General features: G+C 31.7%; 2 protein-coding genes across 4 annotated transcripts in view; one reads left to right on the top strand and one right to left on the bottom strand.

Annotated features, from left to right (window-relative positions):
- Nucleotides 1–2,672, top strand: part of LOC143195854 (mitochondrial 2-oxoglutarate/malate carrier protein-like) — a 33,839-nt gene extending 31,167 nt beyond the window's left edge. The window contains exons 4-5 of the mRNA XM_076403329.1: nt 2,171–2,279; nt 2,334–2,672. Coding sequence (XP_076259444.1) covers nt 2,171–2,279; nt 2,334–2,581 — 357 coding nt within the window. The 3' untranslated portion in view covers nt 2,582–2,672. The remainder of the gene's footprint in view (nt 1–2,170; nt 2,280–2,333) is intronic.
- Nucleotides 1–18,949, bottom strand: part of LOC143195855 (uncharacterized) — a 192,023-nt gene that overhangs the window by 148,908 nt on the left and 24,166 nt on the right. Inside the window, exon 1 of one of the 3 annotated variants that reach the window (XM_076403331.1) lies at nt 12,837–12,964. The exons of the other annotated variants lie outside the window; for them this stretch is intronic. The gene's annotated coding sequence lies outside the window, so the exon portion shown is untranslated. Of the gene's footprint in view, nt 1–12,836; nt 12,965–18,949 lie in introns of those variants that run through there. 3 annotated transcript variants of the gene reach the window in all.

Genomic DNA, 18,949 nt, shown 5'->3' with positions numbered 1-18,949 from the left:
GCCATATTTTAAGCCACATTTGTATTTGACTTAGATGTGTTTGTAGGTTAATTGATGCTATGCTTGGATCTTCATGAGAGGCTAAAACTGTCGTATCGTCTACGTATCTTGCCACAGTGGTTATTTTTGTTTTAGGTAGTACTGGACTTACGGAACTCCTAAATGTATTTCGTGTAATTCGGTAGGTTCATCGCATTATTTTTGTAAAAGGACAATTCAAATGAAATGAAATCCGAAGGCCCGTATGCCATACTTTATCAAAGGCCCGAGGTATGTCTAGGAATGCAGCTGAATAATATCCTTAGGCGTATCTGAATATTTTGATTTTGATAGGTTACATCCAAATACGAGAGTGTCTTTATATATTTATAGTGCAAGTTTACGACCTGTGAATGATAAATCATTGATTTGCTTTAATTAACTTTTATTCCCCATGTCCTAGTCCATTCACCTTAGAAGATGCTTGAAGACCCCTAGCCGTAAACTCTTCCAAATAGGAAACATTAAGGCTTTGAGAAACACCCTCAGTAAGTTGATTCTCGGGACAAGAACTGTGAATTAACATAGTCTACTAGAATTTAAATCTTCTGACAAAAGCTTCATATGAGCTTCCGGTTCAGGCTATGTGTATGTACCATTTCGAAGATCTATAAAAGCAAACTGAGGGAAGAATAAACAGGCGGTATTCAAGGACCGTTTAGCAAGTCGTTTCTTCTTTTCGAAAAATAAAACAGTTTTTCTGTTTAAACCTTTTCGTATTTCCTAACTTACTGTGATGATAAATGCCGTAGATAATGTTGACCGAAAGGTTTATTGACGATTATAAATAATGGAGATTAATTAGTATTGGACGTGATAATTAACAGGTCAATTGAAAAGTCCTCGGCCTACTATTGTAAAACACATTTTCTTGGCAAAATTAGTTTTTTTCATTCAACATAATTTCCTTCAAGGGTGATATGCTGATAATACCGACCCTCCAACTTTTCGATACCATTTTTTGTAGTACGAGTTGTCCTTTGTTTCAAAATAGGCCTCAGTTTCGGCTATCGCCTCTTCATTCGACGAAAATTTCTACCCAGCGAGCATTTTTTTTGAGATCTGAGAACACGAAATAGTCGCTGGAGGCCAGATCTAAAGAATATGGTGGATGAGGAAGCAATTCAAAGCCCAGTTCATGGATTTTTGACACGGTGCATTGTCTTGGTAAAGTAGAACTTTCTATTTCTTCAATTGCGGTGGTTTTCCAGCGATTTCATCCTTCAAAGGGTCCAATAACGCTATGTTATTCCGTGCGAATCCCAAAATACAGACGCCATGACTTTACCAGCCGCCTGTTGCGGTTTGCCACGCTTTGGAGCGGGTTCATCGTGTGCAGTCCACTCGGATGATTGTAGATTGGACTTCGAAGTGAAATGATGAAGCCGTGTTTCATCCATTGTCACATATCGACGCAAAAACTCGGGTTTATAATACTTGAATATCCTTTAAACACTACTTCGAATCATCAACTCGTTGTTGTTTTTGGCCAAAAATGAGCTCGCGCGGCACCCACTTTGCACAGAGCTCTCTCACACCCAAATGTACGTGAATGATATTATATACATGTTCATTTTATATCTTTAGAGTGTCTGCTATTTCATTCAATTTCAATTTACTTTATTCAAAATCATTTTGTGGAATTTTTAAATGTTTTCGTCGGTAACATACACTTTTGGGTGTCCACTGCGTTCACCGTCTTCGGTGCTCATTTCATTACGTCTAAACTTAGCATACCAATCCTTGATGGTTGATTCTCTTGGGGCAGTGTCCGAAAACTCGGCATCAATCCAAGTTTTTGCGTCAACATATTTTTCACAATAACAAAAGTTGTTTCACTCAAAATGCTATAATTCACAAACTAATGATCCGACAGCTGTTAAATTTATGCACGCATCTTTTGAGGGTTTAGGCTAGTTAAAATATATGAATTTAATTCTAGTAGTGCCATCTGTGTGTCAGGCCGAGAATTTTTCAATTGACCTGTTATCGGCCTTGTTAAACTAAGATTGTTATTTGGATTACAATTTATAATTAAATTGTAATACACGTTATTAAACTAAAACAGGATTCTTAAATTTTTATTTAAGAATATTTTTAATAAATTAAAAAATTTTAATTAAAATTTCAGGTCGTCAATGCTGCTCAACTAGCAACCTATTCTCAAGCCAAACAGCAATTATTAGCGTTGGATTTTCATGACGGCATATTCTTACATTTTATGGCATCCATGATATCAGGTAATATATTACCCATCATAAAAATATTTCATAGATAATTTCCGTCGTTCTCAGGATTGGCGACCACCATTGCCAGTATGCCGGTGGATATAGTTAAAACTCGGATTCAAAACGCTAAATCAGGTGGAGGTAAAGCGAGCCTCAATTTTGTTAGCGTTATGGGAGGAATAATAAAAGATGAAGGAGTGCTGGCTTTGTGGAAAGGGTTTTGGCCTTACTACTTCCGGCTAGGACCACATACGGTTTTAACGTTTATCTTTCTGGAACAACTTAACAGCGCCTATAGAAGAATGTCTAAATAAATATTCCGGTGTATTAAAAATTGCTGAAATTATTTAAGAGCGTATACGAGGAATCAACATTAATTGACTTATTAAATTTAATTATGCCTTGTGTCTTCTTTGATGTATTACGTATTTATTTTAACTTGTATTAAAATAAACTGGATTACATAACTCTAACTCTTAAATAATTACTTAACGAGTACTACACAAAAAGAATAATTTCTGAAATATTTTTATTCACCTAAATTTATAGTCTATTCTATACATCAATGCACGCCATCATAACTTATAGCGTCAGCACGTCGCAATATTTCCGCATCAATTTGGAATGGTTGGGTTTGATTTTTAACCAAACATTTGCCATAACATAATGTTGTAGACATTTGGCAACATGGTAGCACTAGTGGGCCAACCCAAATCGACTTGTTGCATTGATTTGCATATTCCGAAACATCAGACAGTTCTGGTTTTTTTTTAGCTAGGGTAAAATAAGAAGGAAATATTTACTCGAAGTTTAAAACAAATCTTAAATATTTACAATCACCATTTTGTTATTATATTCGACGTTATCTATGACTTGCCTTAGCAATTTTATTGGAAAGGCTATATTATTATTTTATTATTAATATAATTTTGGTCAAACTGACATTAAAACAGTATAATGTTTAGGTTGTCATCGGAAGACGATGGGTTGCAACTTTTTATTTGTTACACATGCTTTAATAGAACAAAATCAAATTGGTGATGAAAAGTTGATATATTACAATAATATTACGCATAAAAGATATACGGTTAGCCTAGCTATACTTGATTCAATAAAATAAATTTCATATCTTTGTTTGCACATATATAATCAATTGGCGATTGGTGTAAAGTCTGAGTATTAAAAGAAAATCGACAAATATACTAGTGAAAATCATTACCATCCATCTTATTTAAATGAAATTGATTTTCATCATTTGGTTTTATTCAATTAAATATATAACCTGTAAGTATAACCCTGTAGTCTATCCTGGTAATATTGTATAATGGTAACGAATAACCTTTTCAATCTTATAAACATAGTTAAACATGTGTTAATAAAAGTAACATGGTCTGAATACTATGTCATTAATAATGAGCTGGAAACGAATAAATCACATAAAATTAAATTTAAAAGTATTAATTATTTTGAACAGATTCTAATGTTTGTTTAAATTAAAATGTTGAATAAATTTAAACAATTAACAAATTCAATGCTTCGTCCTGACCATTACTTTTAATGTTTTATAATATTTTTATAAAAATTTAATTCATGTATATACGGAGACCTGAAAATTATAATCAAATTTGATCCGATACTCCATCGTACCAACTAGGATGCCAGTTGTAATTTATAAAAATTCAACAAAAATGCAATATATAACACCTTGACCATTTTCAAAAAAAAAAAAAAAAAGGGACCAATGGTGTTTCCGGCATGAATACCACACCATAGAGTTGTTTTTAGTGGATGGAATGACGTTTCATGAATTAATTGTAGATTCTGTGTTCCCCAAAACCGACTGTTCTGTTTATTGACGTTGCCACTGAGAAGAAAATGGGCTTCATGGCTCATTATCAATTTAGACGAAAAATATTCAATTTCACCAGGCAGCCTTAGGATTGTATTACTGTATTCAACTCGTTGATCAGGATCTCTCGATAGCAATTTTTTGATTAATTGAATTTTGTACGGGAATATTTTCAAATCAGTTTTAAAAATTTTCCTAAAACTGCGTGCAGAAATGTGTTACTGAGAACCACTTCTCCGAACTGATTTTTCTGGAGATTTTATAACACTATCGCACACCAGCGTTACCATACTAGCGTATTCAGCGTTACCATACTGTCGAAAATTCGCATGTAAACGATAAATTGCAGTTTTGTGGGGCACCGGAATAAATTTAAACAATTAACAAATTCAATGCTTCGCCCTCAATATTACTTTTATTTTTTTATGACATTTTTATAAACATTTAATTCACATATATACGGAGACTGAAAAATTACAATCAAACTTGATCCGATTCTCCTTCTTACCAACTAGGATGCCAGTTGTAAGTTATAAAAATTCAACAGAAGAATAATATACAACTATTCAAAAACGTTAACTGAATTAATGAACATACGATCATAATTTACAATAAAAATTTAATTAAATATTAGACCATATGGAAAAGTTTCTGTTACACAAATAACTAACTTATGCAGCTTCCACATATCGTGCTTAGCGACAGCGACAAATTGAAAATATCATTCGAAATTGTTTTACTTAAATTAATAGAATTTGCTTTTAGTAGTAGTAGTTGTTTCCTGGAAACTACCAGCGAACACGCAAATAAATTTAAACTCGTAATGTTTCAATGCCAGTAAGTTATATACATGTTCTAGAGCAATCTAATATTTCAATATAGTCAGTTATACTTAAATGAAAAGCTTTAGACGGAAATGGAGGTATTAGTTAAATTGAGCTTTTAGCTTGAATAATATTTATTCTTGGGTAAAAATATGTAATTTTTGTTTAATATTTAATAGCAAGTGTGCTATTTTGACATATTGTGTGCATATCAATATTGGTTAACTCTTGTTACTACTGTATGAACAAAACAATTTTTTATCCAGAGATTATGTTTTCCAAAGAAAACGTGGGGCAAAAGTCCCGCTAACATTAACGCAATTTCCACCGAGTGGCTATAATGGAACAATTATTTTCAATAAATATTGTCACTATTTCTGCTATTTCTTGTGGCGTATATTTGTCCATAATAAAATTTGGACATCTACGCAACACAATGGTTAAAGCGAAACTAAGATAAACGTCACATAACCAAGAGTAGCATTTTTATTTAGTTTTAGCAACTCGTAATAAATTATATCTTGGTGATCCTACAACACGGACCAATTCATAACATTTGGCGCTCAGATTTATTGTAGTAGATCGAAACACTTTTCATCACCAGTGACAATACGCCAAAGAACACTTTTCTTTTTTTGGCAGTTAAGAAGTGATAGTGCTGAGTTGGAATGCTTCTAAAGGGAATTTTTAATAAATTTATATGGTAGTCATTTCCATTCATTAGGATCTTTCCCATTGTATGTAAATGTCTGAAATCCGGTGATTCATCCATCAGCTAGTCAAACGTTTTTTATCCTCTAAGCCGTCTTTTGTCTTTGACACTAAATTTTCCAATTTTACATCGCTGAAACTAAAACCAACAGTTGACAGGTTTGATGCAGCATCAGCAAAAGTTTCTTAAAGTGCCCGATGGGTTTCGGGAACAGATTTATTTAAATTAGACAACAAAAGTAACGAGTGTCCAAATTTTTTTGAGCGCATGAGTGCATGAACATCTATAGTAGTAGTCTGTAGAATGTATAACATTAAATAATACTACAACGTGCGGAAAACGTCCAGCTACCATTTTGATTACCTATAACTTTGCTCAAAGAAAAGATAAGTAAGTTTGGATTTCATTAAAAAATGTTTACTTGGCCTTTATATTATATTTCTTGTTATGATTATATCGGTTAATGGTGACCGCGATTCGTTATGCAATTTTCGGCTCTTTTTAAGACATTTTTCATGACATTCTGCAACATCTGAGGTAGAATTGAGCCCAATGATGTTTCCAGATTGAATACCACACCATACAGTTGCTTTTAGTGGATGCAATGATGTTTCATGAATTAATTGAGGATTCGCTGTTCCCCAAAACTATCTGCTCTCTTTATTGTCACGACCACTGAGAAGAAAATGGGCTTCATCACTCATTATCAATTTAGACAGTGAAATCGACAATTTCACAAGACAGCCTTAGGATTGCATTAATGTACTAAACTAGTTGATCAGTATCTCTCGGTAGTACCTTTTTGACTAATTGAATTTTGTACGGGAACATTTTCAAATCAGTTTTCAACTTTCACCGTAAACTGCGCGCAGAAATGTAACTGGGAACTACGACTACGAATTGATTTTTCTGGAGACTCTATAACATTGTCTTCCAGAAAGAGGCCCGTCTGCTGGCGTACCATGCTGTTGAAAATTTGCCTGTAAACGATAAATTGTAGTTTTGTGAGCAACTGGACGATTAGGATATTTTTAGGATTAAGACACATGTTCCGCTGTGTGGCAATAATGGAACGATTATTTTCATTAAATATTGTAAGAATTGTTGATCATTCTTGTGGTGTCTATTTATCCATAATAAAATTTAAAACGAAACTGAGCAAAATATCACATAACCAAGATGACGCGTAGTCAAAATGGTAGCGGGACTTATATGTCTCTTGTTACTAAATACTAAATATCATAATTAATTAAACATTTTTATGTTAATAAATGTCAAAACCATCGTTCTTAAGGGTGAGGTTATGATGTTTAAGAGTTTTTTATATTGATTCTTTGCATTTCCGTGGGCAATAGCAATTAGTAGATACCACTGATCAAAAGATACGCAAGTCCCTAATGTAATATGAAATGCTGCAGCATCTATAAATATATTTTGGAGACATTATACCGATGACGATAGCACAGATCACTTAGTTTGTGGAGCCAGATATAGTCCCCCCAAAATAGCAATAAAATAAGAACGTCGAATTTATTGACAATTACGGTTTGTAAATTCGTTTCAAAATCAGACCGTATTTTTCCTTCTTATATTATTATAGTTAAAAAGAGATACAATGCGGTCTAATGTCTCCGAAATATCGAAAATGCCTGGGAAATTCTTAAAATATTAGTGATAATAATTACATAATAATTATAAACCAGCAAATGTTGTGCTGGTGCTTTGCTTGTTTTGATATATTTCAAACTTAATACTTGTGCTTGCTCTGATTGAAAATCCAAAGCCAATAGTCACAGTTAGAAACCTATTGTAACAGATGTCATTGTATACGTTTTGTGTAAAAATTTTTTTTGCCTTAGTATGAAAAAGAAAATAATATCCTGCCAAACCATTATAAAAAACTAATATGAAGCCGGTTTTCAATTTGTTAATAAATCTCTTTTAAATTGAAAATATTCCCATTTAAATTTTTGTGGCGTTTATTACTAAATGTTATCTATGGAAATTTCATGGAGGCTTAAAAATGGAACGATTAAATTTTACACAGATGGTAAAAATTCCAGTAGAATACAATAAGCTTCGCATCGCCGACACATATATTCACAAAATTCAGGGAGGAGGAGAATATCTTTTACTATCTTTTATAGCTATCGGGTTTATTTGAAATTGAAGGTGATGTGAGAAATTTTCGTTCTGAATTATGAATTTTGAAATTTTCGGGTAGTAAAGATTTTGACCTAGACTTGCAATGACATGAAAATATAGAATTATATTTTTAATCAAAATTGACTGATATCAACAAAATATAACACAAATAGGTCTGTGTGTGTTTTAAGTATGCACAATACATATAAGTATACATTGGGTTATAATAAGTACTTTTGGTGATTGGTGGGTAAAACAAAAGACAAAATTGTCGAAGGTTCAAATAATTCTCAGAGTATTTATTTTCGATATTATTTAGGCAATACAACTGCAATGTCTTTACACCAAATAACAGGTTGTTGGCTCTAAGAAAGGTGATATTGATAATGGTTACTGTTTAAACGTTTAGCTAGATGAATTATCAAATATTAATACTCAAGTTTTGGGGTAATTGTTGGCCGATGTCCGTTAGGCACTATATTTAAAATTTTGTTGTGATGTTATTTATGAAAACTTAGTAAAAATTAATCCTTTGAATTACTGCTGTTTTTATTGAAAGTTCCTCCTGTGAAGTAAAATTTATTAAGTTATTAATTGTATTATAGAGCAAACTTATTCATCTATAAGAAACAAGTGTGGTTAAGTTACAAGTAGTGATAACAACTCATTAATTTTATAACAATATTAAAATGCTTAGTCAATGCATTAGTCAATGTTACATGTCATTGTTATATTGAGGATATTGTGAAATTAAAGAGTATGACATTTAAAAACGAGCTGCGTTATGAATTGTAACAGAGTGTTAGAAAAGAAACTTGAGGCGAATAAAAGAGAATAAGACAGAATGGAATGAACGATTGAGAAGTATAAAAAAATATTAACAATGATAAACCACAAGAAATCAATACGAGTAAATCACAAATTAAAGAAGTTAAGCCATCTAGCCATTTATGCAAGGTTGTCAATGCCAATTTATCAAATACCCTAATAATACAAATGAAATTCCCCAAAGTAGGAAAAAAATGCAGATGCCCCTCAAAATTATTTTAGGAAATAAAACAAGTTTCAACCGTTTAAATAAAATATATTTTGTATATTTTCAAAATATGGAAGGTCTTACTTTTTTCCACGTTTTTTTGCAAGCTTTTTCTTTGATAGGTTATACTTGACACTGCCCCTCAATTTCTTAATCCCTTTCATTGCTGCCATGAAAGACACTACAGTATGTGTATTCGATTGCGGTTCTATAAAATCTCCGCGGTTTTATTTAAAATATTTTTAGCGTATTGCAGTTGCACTGAATATTAGTAGGGGCAAGGTCACTAAAATATCACAAAAAATAAAGAAACAATATAATATTAAATTCACCAAAAAGAAACCGTCTTTATGCGAAACGGGTGATGAAACAAGATCAGCTCGATAGCTGTATTAGGGATCAAATATACGAAATTTATAAAGACTGTAAGTAGTTTTTTTTCAATCGAAATATATTTTATTATAATTATTTCATGGAATAATGGAATAATTCTGAATATAATTCTATTTGAGGGATGTAGAACATCCCTTCATGTACTGTTGGGTAATACAGGATTTAAGTGGTGTAAAGATAACCCATGAAGGGGTTTAATAGAACTTCCAGATATATATTTTAAAAGAATACAAACATTTAAAACAATTAAGGAAGAATTATTATATCAATTTGTATATTTAAATGAGACATGGATATTTCAGAATGGTACAAAAAAGGGTAAATTTTGGATTAACTATCGATTAGGTTTTGTTAGTCATAACAATTATTAGTAATTCATTGCAGATATGTAGTTCTTTATGCTAGAAACAGGAATGGCTTTATACCTGGTGCAGGATTAGTGTTTTCCTCTAACTCCAAGGGTCAAAGTATATAAAACAAAACTTGAGGAAACAATGTTAAAGAATGAACTATTTGAAATTATTAATCGGTAAATATAAATGAAAAATTTAATTGCATTTTATGTTGTCATTTACTTTTTTAAAAATAAATGAGAAAATCTGCATGGATCAGTTGAACGTTATGACCACAGGGTATTTGGTCTCCCTCCCCATAACTGCATATTTAATTAAATTGAGTTGATATGGGGTTTTACAAAGAATTGTTACAATAGACATTCAAGTCGAGAAGGATATTCAAACCAAAACTGTCTGGATTTGTGGAAGGAAGCATTGAGAAATGGTGGAAATGTGAGCAAGTTTTTGATACTTTGGAAAAAACTTTATGAATATTTGTTTATGTTTGCTGTGCAATGCTGACAATTACCAAGATAGGGTGATGAAAGAGATAACAACTAAATGTCAGTATATAATTAATATACTTTAGCTGTAGGAAATTATATTATAGAGTGTAAAAGCTTTATTTGCATATGTTTTATTGTTCAGAATATACATGAACGTTTGGTTAAAATGCATGAGGAGAGAAATAATACTGTTTTACAGATATGGCAATTATATTAAGGAGAATATAGTGATTGATATCAAAAATAAGGAGATATACAGTACTATTAAAATGACTTTACAAGGAAACATTGCATCGAAAGAAACAAGAACAATTTTTTCGATAATATATGCACTAGATGTACTATAATGTTAAAATAAATTATAAAACATAATAGTTTTGTTTAATTATTTTCTTTAAATTACTGAGAGTTGATGCGGCAACATTGCTACATCAATTGAGAAACGTGGGTTCACTGCTGTTTTGAATAGACTATATGTCGCTAAAACGTACGATATTTCTCAACTAGTTATAAGGAAAAATATGCCGAATCCTAAGCAATTGTCGAATATCTTTACATTTACACAGACACTATTTTATAAGAGCTCTTAAGCATGGGATAACCAACCAGTGAGTACCCTTCGAGAGCGAATTCGCAAGTAACCGTAAGAATATAACGAAAATTCAGCTAGGCGGACGAAATCCCTTAGAAATACGTACGTATTTCTGCCTATTCGCGCCGAAATACCGATGTTATAAAGATTCAATCACGAAAAATATATATGATTTCCTTTTTGCACGTATTCGGAATTAGACGTGTTATTAGGTATTTCGTTTCTTCTATATAGCCTTATATTGGGGCGGTGTGGAAAGTAATTTTATAAAAGATTTGCGTTCAGGTCACGAACCTGTAACGTCTTTATCATGGTATTACGAGCTAATTTCTTTTGGAACTGGGTTGAAATGATAAGGAAGGCAGGAAACAATGGGAAACGTAGGCGATAATCCTAGTAATATATGATAGTAATCGATATATTTTATATTACAAAGGTTCAATCCTCCTAAGATTTCGGTTAAAAATATATTAAAATAAATTTTGTGCGCTTTTTTTTGAAAATCCAATGTTCCATTTTGAGCAAAACCGTGCAATTCTGGGAAATTTCCGGAAAACCGATATTAAAAAACGTTGTAAATTGCATAACATACATTCTACGAAAATTGTTTATTGCGACAGATCTTTTTGGGCATAAGAAGAACCATATATCAGGGGAAGATAAATTTATTGGAAGGTTTATCTGACCTAAAAGATTATTATTGTAATCTGAATTTAATTTTTTACTGGTTTATTTCTAGTTTAACTTTACTTCCATTTATATTAGTAGTTCTATAATATAGGATAACGTACCTTCATTTTAGTTCATTTTGAAATGATGATTTTTGAGTTCTTGTCTTTGAGATCTTTCTGAATATGGGATTATTATTCAATGCTGACAATTTCCAAGAGAGGCTGATGTCAGTGGGAACAACTAAGAGTGAGTATCTGAGTGAGTAGGAAATTTTATTGTAGAGTATGAAATATTTATATGCAGTGATATGTCTGTATATATGGATATGTAACAGGTCAATTGAAAAGTCCCCGGTATGACGCATATATGGCGTTATTAGAATAAAATCCATATGTTTTTTAGTTAGCCCTAACCCTCAAAAGATGCGTGTATAAATTTGACAGCTGTCGGATCATTGGTTTGTGCAATTTTTGTTAGTGTGAAAAAATAAAAATATTAAGATAAAAATATAAGATATAAAATATAAAATATAAAATATAATATAAGATAAAAATTTTAGACGTGGTGAAATGAGCACCAAAGACGGTGAACGCACTGGACGCCCAAAAGCGGATGTTACCGGCGAAAAGATTTTAAAAACTCCACAAAATGATTTTGAATGACTGTAAATTGAAGGTGAATGAAATAGCAGACACTCTAAAGATATCAACTGAACATGTGCATCATATAATTCACGAATATTTGGGTATAAGAAAGCTCTGTGCATTGGGGATGCCGTACGAGCTCATTTTTGATAAAAAACAATGACAAGTTGATGATTCAGAGCAGTTTTTGTTTTTCCATCATTTCACTCCGAAGTCCAATCGACAGTCATCCGAGTGGACTGCACATGATGAACCCGCTCCAAAGCATGGGAAAACGCAACAGTTGGCTGGCAAGGTTATGGCGTCTGTATTTTGGGATGCGCATGGAATAATTTTCATTGACTACCTTGTAAAAGTAAGGACCATCAACAACGACTATTACACAGCGTTATAGCTGTTTGAAATAGGAAATCGCCGGAAAACGGCCGCATTTGAATAAAAAGAATGTGATGCTTCACGAAGGCAATGCACCGTGTCAAAAATCTATGAATTGGGCCTCGAATTGCTTCCTCATCCACCGTATTCTTCAGATCTGGCGCCCATCGACTATTTCCTGTTCTCATATCTCAAAAGAATATATATATATATATATATATATTCTTTTGAGCCTTTATATATATAATATATAATAGCTTTTCATCAAAAATGGCTATCAATGTATTCCTTCATTCCCATTTTTCTATTCCTCTGCACTCTTCAACAAATTTTGAAGTAAAACACATTTTTCGTAAATCTCCTACTAAATTAACCTTGCGCCCTACCGGCATTTGTTTCTATCCAACCATAGAACCGACACACGCTATAAACCACGTTAATAAACTAAAAGAAAATTTATTGGCCTTTTACACTTGAAAAACTTACCTTGAAAGCGTGCCGTGCCGTCAATTCCAAAACAAAACAAAAATCGCAAGACGAATGGCCCGATTCGTCGGCTTTTTTTCGACGTCGCGGCGCTCGTGGTCTTGATGTAGCGTCGCAACCAGAAGGCTGCGCTGTCGAAAGAGCACTAGCGGCAGCATTCAAGTTCAGTAGTTTAGCAGGATCCAAGGCCGGGCCTCTGGCGTTCTTGTGCAGGTCATGCGCTTATTTTTCGATCATCTGACTTTTACATTTTGTTTAATAGAAAAATATGCTAGTCATATATAGAGAAAGTGTTAACGTCTATGCATTACTTACAATTGATATTAAAAAAAAATAAAATTGATGATTAAATAAAAAAAAACATTTTTAATCAAATATTTCTTAAAAATGTATTATTTCTGTAGAAAATAAAGATTTTACGAGAAAAAGCGAACCTTTAAATTCGCACTAAATCGAAAGTAAAAAAAGACTATTATCTTTCAAACACGCTCTAATACGGTATTATTGTATAACTAAAGGTCTATTATGAAAAAACAATATTATTTTATCTCTAGCCTGATATATAAATGAATATTTAGACATTTTTAATACATAAAACATGGGCTGAAAAGTTCTGGGCGTAACAAAGAAAACGCCTTTTTTTTAAACCGCTCTAACATTTCAATACTACTTTGGTAGAACGATTTATCTTTTGCCTCAAAATAAGCCTGCCACCAGTTGCTGTCCGGAGCGAAGTGAAGGATACATGTTTCATTCATAGTCACCTATCGACGCAAAAATTCCGGTTTGTTACATCTCAACATGGCCAAATATTGTTCAATATCATCAATACGTTCTTGTTTTCGGTTAACAGTGAGCAAACGCGGCACCTACTTTGAACAGAGCTTTCTCATAGGCATAGAAAAATAGAAATTTCACTGTATAGACGTCCTTGGGAAAATGTTTTGATTAGTTCAATCAACGGTAGCGCTGCGATCGCAGACTGTAATTGGCTAGTTTAAATTGCTGGAACCGCCACTAAAATGGAATGTGATTGGTTGGTCAAATTGTCAATTTTCTATGGGCATCCATTTTTAAGTTTGAAAGTTTTGGTGTTTGTTTAGGTTAGGAAATATTCGTTTTACGTTCTGCATATTTTCTGTTTTACATTAATTATTATGGAGTAATAATATAAAAATTGATTACAATGCATTCGTGTAGTGAAAGACATCGACATCGTTTCCCAAAGAATGATCTCGCTCTTTTCCAAAAATGGGTTGATCAAGTAAATAGTAGTAAATTATCTGGATTAACCACAATGCAAATATATTAACGTCTTCGTGTCATTGTTTCTATTAGGTACATATAAAATTATCTATCTACTACATGTCTGTTTATCTATTGTTTGCTTACAGAAAACCAACCTATTTATGAAGATCTTAGTTGTAATAATGAGAATATTAATTCAATTAATCTACCAAGTTGTTTGTATGCTGTCAATCTGATGTCTCCATATAAAGAAGTATTGCAAGAAGGTAATAATTAAGATAACTGGAAAATTAGTTCTAATAAATACTATTTTTAATTGTAAAATATATTTATAATATTTGTAATACTTATGTAATACTTTAACTTTTTAGAACAACAATCATAGTGTTCAATAATTTTGGAGTAGATAAAGCTATATGTATATTTAAATAGTACCAAATTTTATTTCCTTCTTAAGAAAATATTTGTTACGGTGCCATCAATTAAAAATTTAATTGCTATTTTTAGGGGATTTATTTCCTTAAAGAAATCTATTTTGTCTAAATTTACAAATAACTATATTCATGGAAGAGGTATATGTTATGCATGCTTGTTTTTATGTAAACAGGGTTGGAACTTGAACTTCAGAGGTTCCAAATTATGTACTACAATAAGGCGAAGTCGTGAAACTGTAGGTATAAGAATATAAAAAAAATGAATAAAGATCTAATTTTTATTTTAAGGAAATTTACCTACTGTTATTAAAGCTTTTTTTTCTTTTTTTTTGTTACTTTTATATCCATAATCGTCATGACCCTTTCACCTTTAACTTATTAAACACAATAGGGCTTATCATATAATAACATTAAAAGCCGTAATTATTCAACGCACCAGTAATAAAATACTTTGTTTTATTTGCTTTTAACTATTTTGGTTTCCGCTGAAAATATTTGTTATGCATTTTATTTCCCGCAGTCAGTATGCAGTCATAAAAGGTTTTGGTTTATGGACCGACTGTGTAGCTCGAAAAGAGCGTAACATTTTATGGTTCTTCAGTGTAAAATTAAATGCCATTCAAGATTAATTTTTATGCTGTTTGAGTTTATGTCCCCATAGTTAAGGAATATTTTAATTTAACACTTGGGTGCCTTAGTCCGCCATAAATTGTGCTAGGTAAAATATATGTCACGCTAAGCTTGAAGTATATTGCGGTATTTTTATCAAAATAATTGTAGGAGGTATTCCTGATTTATTGCTTACGGTTAATTACTACGTTATAGTTAATACGTGATTAACTTTAGTAACTAAAGCAAAATAGTGATTCCCAATTATTTTTGTATAAGGGTAGACTATGAACTTTTATTTTTTTATGCTGAATGTTATTTAGTATGTATTGTCATCTGTACGGTGACATCATTGATTTACCCTCCATTGAATACTTTAAAATTGAAAATAATCAGCTTGCGCGCTATTTTGTGAGTTATTCATTAAGAAATGACTCTTGACGTCACCACAATTTATTGTGTATTTAAGTCTCTTTTTACCAACGATTGTTTATTTGGACTGGACCAACAATTTAACATGGATCTCTCTGATCCACGGTCCTCGGCATTAAGCCCACCGACTGGCGGAGAAGATATCCGGTCTTACCCAGCCTGGTTACAGGTGTGACTGAGATCATTTTCCTTGTCGGATTTTGCACTATTGCCTAAGGACAATCACAATTTTAAAACAATAACAAATATAAATTTACGACCATACCCTAGCAAAATTCGAACCCACGACTATCGCAACAGTAGGAAGACCGTCTTGACACCTTTATCACTGCACCAACCAAGCCCCCTTTTTTTTAATTTAAGGCTTAATGCAGGGAACTGCGGCAATAGCTTTCTTTTAAATATTATCTACCGTTATTTACAATTTTTTTTTCTATTCTTTCAGGTAGCATAGGTTTTGAAAAACAATCAACGAAAATTGACATATTTGTTGGCTTCGAAAAAGTGGCAGCTGGAACATAGTAACTGAGGCTTGGCAAATGTATCTATATCAATTTATAATTTCTCATAATGATTTAGTTCAATTTAAAGTTTCTATTCCATTCTATTTTAATTTCTGGCACTTTTTGCCTTTGACGCCAAACTTTGACCAAAACTTTGTGTATTTATATTTCCACAAATTGAAGAAGTAAAATAACATTTATCCGCAAATAACCTTTACTTGGCTAAAAATTTAACTAAAAAAAGATAAAATTGTATTTATTGCAGATACAAAATTGCTGGTACCGGCTTGGTTGACGCGGTGGTAAAGGCGACAGGATGGTCCTCCTGCTGTTGCGACAGTCGCAGGTTCGAATTCTGCTGGGGCATGGTCGTAAATTTATATTTATGATTGTTTAACATTTGTGATTGTCCTTGAGCAAGAATGCAAAATCCGAAAAGGAAAATGGCTCCAGTCACGCCAGGGGTAAGACCGGATGTCTTCTGAGATGATCTCCATAGTTGGTCTTGAAAGTCGGTAGACTTAATACCGAGGACCGTGGTTTGGAGCCCACATTAAACAGTAGGTCCACTCCAGATAAACTTTAGTTAGTAAAAAGGAGACTTTAAAATATTTTTTTAAAAATCGCTAATAGTTAAAGATTATGTTGCTGACAGATCTCCTCAGATTTGTCTACCTAGTATGCTGTATTAGAATTTATTATCTTGATATTTTAAAAAATATATGAATAAGAAAATTTAGGTTAATAATTATTCTTCAATTAATTTGTTAAAATAACAAAATAATACTTTAGTCAATATTGAAGATAATGTGAGAATACATATATTAACTGAAAAAAATTGTAAAGGAATATAATATTATACCTTTGTAAGACCTAACGGTCCAATTGACTTGTTTCCATGTTGTCGTTAAAGAAATTAATATTTCTCTCATAAGTGAGTATCTGCAAGATACTTTCAATAAATTAATTTCAGTAACGTATGGGTAATAATGTAAACTTTATATTGATGTATATTCGAATATACTATCTGCTGCAGCAAAATATGCAGTTATTTTAATAACTCTCACTAGATAGTTTTATAAGACCAATTTAAAACATAGAGAAACAAGCTAAGATGATAGCTGGACACTCTACATTTAAAACTTTTTTGACAGAAAATGTTAGACAATATTATTATTTTTTAATACGTTAGTAGAATACTAGATTTAGATAGATAGAGGATTTTTTTAGATATGCTTTTGATGTGAGTGAGTACTAAGAATTCCTACAGATATGCTAATATATTAACATTAATATTTTTTTGGAATATTTATAAAATTAATATATTATAATCATTAATATATTATTAAGGTTCTGAACATCTATTTATTGTTTACAATTCAAAACGTCTAATAATTAAAATTCGGCCTGATAAATAAACTTTGATGGTGACGTACTTTTGTTTTCATTAATGCTTATGGAATTATTTATGATAAATAAGCAAAAGGAAAGATTCTTTCTTCAATTTATTAAAATTATGTCATTATGCATGAATAAGATATTTGTTCTGTATATAATTATGTTCCTTGACTGGCTCTTATTCCTACAAAACTACTCTCTGTTAACTATTAAAATATTTTGTAACGGCATCTTACGGTATCTATATTTTAAACCAGCAATGTTTTAAAGTTTGAATATCAAATTTAGATTGTCTACTGTCATTTTTAAATGAATTGTGAAACAACAAAATGTAATTGTAATCTGTGTCATACATTACCTCTCAACGAATGATATATTGGAAATGAAAAAGATGTTATTTTGATACAGGAAACATTTTTGTGCTCGGTTTTAACTTTTAAAAGTTTATTAGTATATGTGCTCCGATTATTTTTTGTAAATTAAGTTCGAAAGAGGGAGAAAATTATAACGTGGGTATTCTAGTTTAGAAACCTGAAAAAGAATTTGTTCATATTTGAAATGTATATTTTCGAGACTGTTGTCATAAAAAATCGATTTTTTCAAACTTCTATAGTAGAATGCCACCTTAAGAAAATGCAAAATTTAGTATAATATGGTGGCAGTTTATTAATTAAATCATGTTTTAGAGTAATGTTGGCAGTGATGGTAAAACTGGTTAGCGATAGAAACGAACAGTATCCAATTTGTCTTTTTATTACTTTTTGTCATAGTTGAATGTGTATGCATTAAGTTCAGTAGATAGACTTAAATATAAGTATTACTTCTGTGAATGACGTACAACCGATGGACTTAAAGAAAATATCCATAATTTTATATAATATTCATGTTGATCTGAGTAGGCAATATTAGTTCCATTTCAACCTTCTCCTCATTTTATACAGGCGAGAATATATTGTTTATTTCCACGTTCTCGTAACTTTAAAAGCTTTGATGCCTGGTTCAATATATCTAGTATAAAATGCACTTTTTAGCATCTATTTTAGTAAAGAGAATGACATAAATTTAGTCGCTGAAACATGACCTATCTCCGCCGCTGCCTTGGGTATTCACCCCGTCAGCTCTTTCATGAGATCTATTTTTAGCTTCATTTGCATTCAACTTCCTACGTCAGGTTAAAATTCTTGACAAGGAGGGTGTTTCGAAATATTCACTCCTACTATACTTTAATCAGCTCAATGCGAAAATTCTAACGAGTTTTTTTGACTCCTCTGCCTTAGCAGCTGTAAAATATTATATTTGCCATTTATTTTGGAAATATATTTATTAAGTTTCATTTCTTAGAAGATGTTGTAATCAAGGTCAAATATTTAATATAATGTAGTCTTCTATATTTGCCTTTAAATAGATATACTCTATTTAATTCGCAGACGAAAACATATAAAACACAAAGTAACATTTATAATAAATAAAATCAAAATTACTATGACTT

The sequence above is a fragment of the Rhynchophorus ferrugineus genome, unplaced genomic scaffold (assembly GCF_030347505.1).
Source record: "Rhynchophorus ferrugineus isolate W39M unplaced genomic scaffold, kcgeb_rfMv2 rfM4, whole genome shotgun sequence".
Taxonomy (NCBI): domain Eukaryota; kingdom Metazoa; phylum Arthropoda; class Insecta; order Coleoptera; family Curculionidae; genus Rhynchophorus; species Rhynchophorus ferrugineus.
This window is presented reverse-complemented; position numbering and strand designations above follow the sequence as displayed.